The sequence below is a fragment of the Carlito syrichta genome, unplaced genomic scaffold (assembly GCF_000164805.1).
Source record: "Carlito syrichta isolate Samal-C Ts95f unplaced genomic scaffold, Tarsius_syrichta-2.0.1 Scaffold312011, whole genome shotgun sequence".
NCBI lineage: Eukaryota > Metazoa > Chordata > Mammalia > Primates > Tarsiidae > Carlito > Carlito syrichta.
In genome coordinates this window covers 128,114-129,057 of record NW_007256107.1, presented here as the reverse complement: position 1 = coordinate 129,057, position 944 = coordinate 128,114, and the positions used below count along the sequence as shown (strand labels likewise).

Sequence of the window (944 nt, the reverse complement as noted above, 5' to 3'; positions counted from 1 at the left end):
ACACACACACACACACACACACACACACACACACACACACACACACACACACGAGATTCAAGGATGTCATCTGCAGATCATTCAGGCCCCAGGGACATTTTCGTCTGCTCTTCTCACGCCTGCTATCAGGCCCACGCACTAGTCTTATATTTTTCCCTTGGAATTGACCGAGGAATCGCCAAGCTTCTCCACTCCACGCTCGCCGTAACCCTTCCGATTATTGCTGTGAGAGCTGCAAAATTGCTTCTTAGAGAGGCCATTTGGCGTATGCATGAAGGCCTTTCTGAATGAGGGTGAAGCCCACTGTTAACACTACACAGTTTAAAGCAGTACGGTGAGACCCCGCGGGCTGGGCCTTTAAGGAGGTCCTCATGTCTCTTCCTTCCCGCTCCCTCCGGCGGCAGGTCCTTACGCGGTGCTCACAAAGGACACCATGCCGCAGACGTACAAGAGGAAGCGCTCGTGGTCGCGCGCTGTCTTCTCCAACCTACAAAGGAAAGGCCTGGAGAAGAGGTTTGAGATTCAGAAGTACGTGACGAAGCCAGACCGAAAGCAGCTGGCGGCTATGCTGGGCCTCACGGACGCACAGGTAGGCTAGCTCTGGCTCCTGCGCACAAGAGCCCCTGGGCAGGGAGCGGCCCGCGGCCTAGCCCTGCAGGCCCCCTTCAGCTCGGCCCACTGGCCTCCTGCGGTCAAAACACAAGGTCTTGAATTTCACGAGGCGTTGTGGACTTAACAACTTGAGGCTGTAGAAGAGGAGGGTGGGGACCTGGATGTAGGAGAAGGTCAGGAAGAATAGTCCATCCCCCGGAAGATGTATGTCAACAAGCACTGCATGTTTATTTTGGGCAACAGGCTAAACGACCACCGAGAAAGCAAATAGGCCGCAGGAGATAATAATTATGTTCTCAACTGTAGTACAATTCGCTGTAGGAGATGGTTTT

General features: G+C 53.8%; 1 protein-coding gene across 1 annotated transcript in view; it reads left to right on the top strand.

Moving 5' to 3' along the window:
* The window catches only part of HLX (H2.0 like homeobox), a 5,996-nt gene that overhangs the window by 2,114 nt on the left and 2,938 nt on the right, over positions 1 to 944 (top strand). Inside the window, exon 3 of the mRNA XM_008069420.1 lies at positions 405 to 589. Within this exon, the coding sequence (XP_008067611.1) occupies positions 405 to 589 (185 nt within the window). The remainder of the gene's footprint in view (positions 1 to 404; positions 590 to 944) is intronic.